At 39.2% G+C, this 6,420-nt stretch overlaps 1 protein-coding gene across 1 annotated transcript in view; it reads left to right on the top strand.

Annotated features, from left to right (window-relative positions):
• LOC103601294 (transmembrane protein 132B-like) overlaps positions 1 to 6,160 on the top strand; it is a gene marked incomplete at both ends in the record, with an annotated part of 154,592 nt that extends 148,432 nt beyond the window's left edge. The window contains one exon of the mRNA XM_008585681.1: positions 5,974 to 6,160. Within this exon, the coding sequence (XP_008583903.1) occupies positions 5,974 to 6,160 (187 nt within the window). The remainder of the gene's footprint in view (positions 1 to 5,973) is intronic.
• Positions 6,161 to 6,420: the final 260 nt, after the last annotated feature.

Below are 6,420 nucleotides of genomic sequence, written 5' to 3' on the forward strand. Positions count from 1 at the left end.
TAGTTAAATTTATTCCTAGTTGGTTTTTTCAAGCTATTTTAAATGGGATTGCTTTCTTACTTGTTTTTCAGACTGTTAACTTTTGCCATATAGGAATTTTACTGACTTTTTATGTTGATTTTATATTGTGCAACTTTACTGAATTTTTTTTTATCAATTCTAACAGTTTTTTGGTGGAGTCTTTTGGTTTATCTAAATATAACTTAATGTCATCTATGAACAGGGACAAGTTGATTTTTTCCTTTCCAATTTGGATTCTCTTTATTTCTTTCTCTTGCCTAATAGCTCTGGCGAGGGTTTAAGTACTATGTTGAATAAAATGGTAAAATTGGGCATCCAATAGATCACATTTTTGTTTTGTTGATTTTTTGTGTTTTTTAAGTCTTGGTTTTATTTATTTCTGCTATGATCTTTATTAGTTTTTATTTCTACTTATTTTGGGCTTAGTTTGTTCTTTGTTTTCTAGTTTCTTGAGGTGCATTTTAAGGTTATTTATTTGAAGGCTTTCTTCTTTTTTCATGTAGGTGGTTATTTCTATAAACTAATCTTTTAGCACTGCTTTTGCTTTATCTCATAGGTTTTGTTATGTTGTATTGCTATTTTCATTCACTTTAAGAAATTAAACATTTTTTTCTTAATTTCTTTATTGACCCAATGGTGATTCAGAATCATGTTGTTTAATTTCCATGTATTTGTACCATTTCCAAAGTTCCTCTTGTTATTGATTTCTAGTTTTATTCCATCGTGGTCAGAAAAGAGACTTGATATGATTTTGATATTTTTGAATTTGTTGAGACTTGTTTTGTGGTCTAATATATGGTCTTTCTTGGAGAATGTTTCATGTGCTTATGAGAAGAACATGTATTCTGCAGCTTTTGGATGAAATGTTCTGTAAATGCCAGTTAGGTCCATTCTTGAGTGTAGTTTAACTCCAATTTTTTTGTTGTTGATTTTCTGTCTAGATTATCTGTTCATTGCTGAAAGCGGGGTGTTAAAGTCCCTTATATTAATGTATTGTAGTCTGTTTCTTTCTTTAGATCTGTTAAGTTTTGTTTTATATATTTGAGTGCTATGGTGTTGGCTGGATATATATTTACAATTATTATATACTCTTGCTGAATTGATGTTTTTATCTTTATGTAATGACCATCTTTGTCTCTTTTAACAGTTTCTTACTTAAAGCCTATTTTATCTGATGTTAAGTATAGCTACTCCTGCTCTTTGTTGATTTCTATTTTTCTGGAATATCTTTTTCTACCCCTTCACTTTCAGTCATTGTGTGCATTAGTAGGTGAGGTAGATTTCTCGTAGGCAGCATATAGTTGGCTTTAAAAAAAAAAATCCACTCAGCCATATTATGTCTTTTAATGGGGGAATTTATTTCATTAGCATTCTATGCTATTATTGATACTTAAAGACTTACTACTGCCATTTTAACCTTTTAAAAACAAATTTAATTCTTCTATTTCATTTTTATGATAGCATTTATTATTACATGGATTTGCCTTATTTATTTATTTACCTGACTAGTTAGACAGATGTGTCATTTATTATTTTGTCTACCAATGAATTCTCATTGCCTAACATGTAATGGGTGCTAAATAAATGTTACTGAACACTTGAATGAGCCATATATTTTATTGACTATGAAGTTATAATAGCTTTTGGCCTTTAAAGAACTTACATTCTAGTAGTGGAGACAGATGTGTTTTCCCTAAGCAGAGTACATAAATATTCTGACCAGCCAGGGGGAAGAGTCTGGCTCAGGACTTCACCGACTGGTAGCTTCTGGTCTCCCAGAATGCAAATGACACCCCCCAGAATAATTTTACAGAGAAACAGGCAGGGCCTTTTAAGTATGTTCAATGAATTAAACAAGTACTTACTGAGCTCCTACAATTTTCCAAACACGATGCCAGCACTATAGTCAGAGCAGCAGCAATACAGGGACATTTTTGTCATTATGAAGTTCACAGTCTACAGGAGAAGACAGAGGTTTTGTCTCATCCTATATTTACTGTGAGTCACCAACAAATCCTATCCTTGGACATTTGTTCAATGTAAACATAGTTCAGTGTTTGCCTTTCCTTTTTGATCATTTTTAAAATTAATGTCCAGAAAAAGGTTTATATAAGAAAAGTCAGAAATCTGAGATCAGACACAGCCTCTTTTGCCCCATTTCTAGAAAAACTTATCTGAGGAAAGCTTCACTATCTCTGCCTGGTAGCTCGGAACCATCTAGGAGTTTCTGGGGAAAAAACTAATCTATGTAAATGACACAACTTGCTGGAGAATAGTTCAAGACTCTGAGCTCTCTTTCTTTCTCTTAAAAATTTCTTCCTTCCCCCTCCTCCCTTCTTCCCTCTCCCATCCTGTAAAATAACCATTATTGTCATCATGAGTGATAATGTTGAGAAGTGGCTAGATATGGTTCCTGGGGACAAGCTGCTGGGTGGCATCTCTCATCTATCCTCCTTCTTGCTGGCATGTCTTAGATGTATCCACACTGTCTCAGCCCCAAACCAGGAGTCCTGGGGTCCCAGAGAGGAGGCTCAACTTTTGTTAAAGGTGAGGTTTCCATGGGAAAAAGGGCTTCTGGGAAACAAGTCCTTTTGGAAGGAGGCTGTGTGCTCTTGCTTGAGGGGAGAAACAAATAGTGTGACCACTTCATGCCTGACCCATTCTAACACTCATTATCACACACATTTACATATGCACATGTACACACACACACACACTTACATATTCACACACATGTTCTCTCTCACACACATCCACACACACATGTATGCACACACTCATGCAAGAACATGCATGCACACACATTCATATGCACACACACATTCACATACACACATTCACATATGCACATGCATGCACACACACTCACATACATTCACACATGCACATACATGCACACACATTCATATGCACACACACATTCACATACATACCCACATTCTGCCTCTCTCTCTCTATTACTCACACATTCACACATGCACTTCACCATCCTAAGGAAAAAATGCCTAAAGAATATCTCATGGCTGAAACACTGATCCTGATTCCTCAAAGGCAGTTGTAATTATTAAACTTAGAGAATCATGAAGCACTTTTCTAAATTTGAAAGGCTTATCAAGAATAGATCAGTAACAAGTAAAATTAATAGTAATGAGCCTATTTCCATAGAAATGGGCTTGTTAGCAAGCATTCCTCTTGCTTAAAGTAAAAAATTTCCTTCTTCTGGTTTGAAGGAAACTATTTTTTAAAAAGAAACTTCTACATAAAAGTGACTCTGACTTAATTGTTATTCCAATCATTGCTGGACTTGGGCACATTTCCTGTAGCCAGAGCAGCTCACAGGCTGGTAAGTCAGAGGGAAGTAGGAAATGCCCACAGTTAAGAGGGGTCAGATCTGTGATGCAGAACCTACCCCCCCTTTGCCCAAGATTGGTCATTTCTCTTCATTTACTCCAGGACCAGACTGTGGATTTAGCAGGATTAAAGGCCAGTAACAGAGAGAGTTATGCTCCATTTCTTCTCTCACTGGATTTTCACTTTCTCGGCATTAACTTTTCTGAGGTCTACCAAATGCTGAGAACTCAGGATGTACATGTATTAGAAGCAGTTCCTTAGTTCTGGTTACAAAGCACAGAGCAGCCCAAAGAGAAATTGAAGATTTTATCTGATAGGACCAAACATCTCTTATAGGAGGAAATGTAACAGATGGATATGAGGACAATTCCCACGACCAGGGAGGAGACTTCAGGCTGGGGTGTGGTGGATGGGAAATGGGGAGTGGCTGGAGCTGAGGACTCAGCATCTAAGTCCCTAAGTTCCTGAAATCCCTTTGGTAATTCAGAACTCAGCCCTTAATCTCTTCTTTCTTTGCCTTTTTACTAAATATGTCCAGGTAAATAAGAGTACCCTGGTGTGGGGGGATGGCCATGTCCCATGTGTGCCACTATAAATCCTCTTATGAGGCCAGGAATCCAATTCAATATACACTTTCCCCTCTGTGCAAAACAACTTGTACAAATAGATATATGAGGATACATAGCTCCCAGGTACCCACACCCCACTTAGGCTCAGCTGGGACCACCTGGATGTTTGCCTGTGGAAGTCCCTGAAGTATTCCAAAGCTGTATGTCTCTAGTAATTTTGGTATCATCACAATATGAATTCATAGTAGTGGACAATGCATGAAGTGAGTTCACATCCATTCCCTCATTCCATCCTCATTCCTCTACTGAAAGTAGGCAGACAGGCATATTATTATTCCCTTACTTTCCAAGTGAGGAAGCTGAAGCCTGGAGGGATGTAAGTGACTTGCCCAGGTACAAAGCAAGTCAGCACTTCTCCATCTGCCCTGCCCAATGTGGTAGCACTAGCCACATGTGGCTATTGGGTACTTGACTGAGGAACTGAATTTTTAACTTGATTTATTTTGAAATTAATTTCATTTGAATGTAAATAGCCACTTTTGGCTGGTGGCCACCATCTTCAACAGTGCGGTATCTGAGAGTTTCTTAAAACCTTGGGCAAGTGGGGAGAAGGTTGGACATGACCAATTCTATATGGATTCAAATGTGGTTCAATTTTGGGTAAAATTTCTTATCATCTCATGGCAGTTTAGTCTTGTCAATGCCATTTCTGTACATGAGTATTGTCTCTGGTACCTTTTGGCATATATGAAGAAAGCTTATGGTTGTGGTTTCCCCCACCCCATTCTATGGAAGTCTTCAGTGGCGGGGGAGCTGTCCGTGGTAGGAAAATTCCATTGGACAAGCAGCAGGCAGGAGGTACTGTCTCAAAACTCTTCACAGGTTGAGAGTTGGGGGGTCAGGACTGCAGACCTGCCCAAGGCAGAAAGCTCCTAAGCCCATTTGGATCCAGGCAGAGAATGAGCAGGCTGCTTTGTGTGACTCAGGCCTTGGGGAGCTTGTGAATCAGTCTCTGCTGTCAGTTTCCTTGGATCTGGGTAAAGCTGGATTCAGGTGATAGAAACAAGCTTACAGAACAGAGGTCATTCACAAATTCTGGGGTGGATGGCTTTTGTTTTAAGTCTCTGGTCAGTAACTTCCTTGTCAATGTGGTAGTCAGCCCAAAGTTTTCGAGAGCCTTTGTGTACGTACACTTATATGTGCCCTGCCCACTTTCTCCTTTCTTTCCCCAAACACACATATAAAGTTGTCACTCCATGAATTAAGACAGGTGAGATTTTCTTTTTTTTTTTTTGTCTTTTTCCGTGTCCGGCAACGGATCGCAACCCTCAGTGNCCGCGCTTCCCTAGCGGCGCACTATCCAGTGCGCCACCGGGCCGGCCCGAGACAGGTGAGATTTTCTTAGATTACATCTAATCCAATTTCAGGCTGATGAAATGAAAAATCAACTATCGCACCTTATTATGTCACTCATAGTTTATGCAGTAAGCCATGTGAGTTTATGAAGTCCTTTCCCACTCTTGGTCTCACGATGCTTCCACAAGCTCGTGATGTCACCACTATTCTCCCAAATTCTAAAGCTTAGTGAGTTTGAATCACTGCTCCATAGACACACAGCTAAGTAGAAGTAAAAATAGTCAGAATCCAGATTGGAGGAACGGTGAAGCTACATGAGAAGGCTTTGGGACATTTCCTGTGTGTGGTGCTCAGACTGTAGCATGGGCACACATGGGTTGGGTGGGGAGAGAGCTGTGCATGGCATACCCAGAGACAAAATGCTGTCTGAGTTACTCCTTCAATGAAGAGCATTCGGCTTCCACAGAGCCTTGAAGATGGATCTCAGCCCATTCTGAGGTGTGGGCCATTGATGGGAAGTCTATGAATTAGGCTCTGTCGACACTGCCATGTGCTTTGTTTAAGTTAGCAGTCATTCTTTTGGTTGACAAAGAGGAATGTGGCAATTTTTTGCATTCTTGACATTCTGCTGTGTTCTGAACTTTAAACTGAACTTTAACATGTGTTTGTTTTCCAGAGCAAATGGTTCCTTCTATGAAATCTTGCAAGTAGACTTTGGAATTGACAACAGCAGTGGCCTGGCTGGGGCTCAGCAAATTACCTGGCAGGTAGAGTACCCAGTCGAGGATACCATGAGTGAGCTGGTCGTCTCTGAGATCTTCGTCAGCCAGACAACCTTTGTGGGCATCGTCCCTCTTGCAATGGTGAGAAACTGGGGCTTCAGGAAAAGTGCCGCAAAGAAGTTTTCTTTGAGTACTTTTAATATTCGAAAAAACATAAAGCATTGTATAATCTGTTATTTCCTATGCACCTGATACACATTGTTTAAACAAGGAAAATATATTTAAATTGCATTTTATCTACCTGTATTCCATAATGACTCCTTGGAAACTCTTTAGAGTCTACTGTGTAAATCCCTTTTTGTTTATGGATATTGCTGAACTGTTTCCTGGGGAGCTCTTAT

Source organism: Galeopterus variegatus, unplaced genomic scaffold, assembly GCF_000696425.1.
Source record: "Galeopterus variegatus unplaced genomic scaffold, G_variegatus-3.0.2 Scaffold3668, whole genome shotgun sequence".
Taxonomy (NCBI): domain Eukaryota; kingdom Metazoa; phylum Chordata; class Mammalia; order Dermoptera; family Cynocephalidae; genus Galeopterus; species Galeopterus variegatus.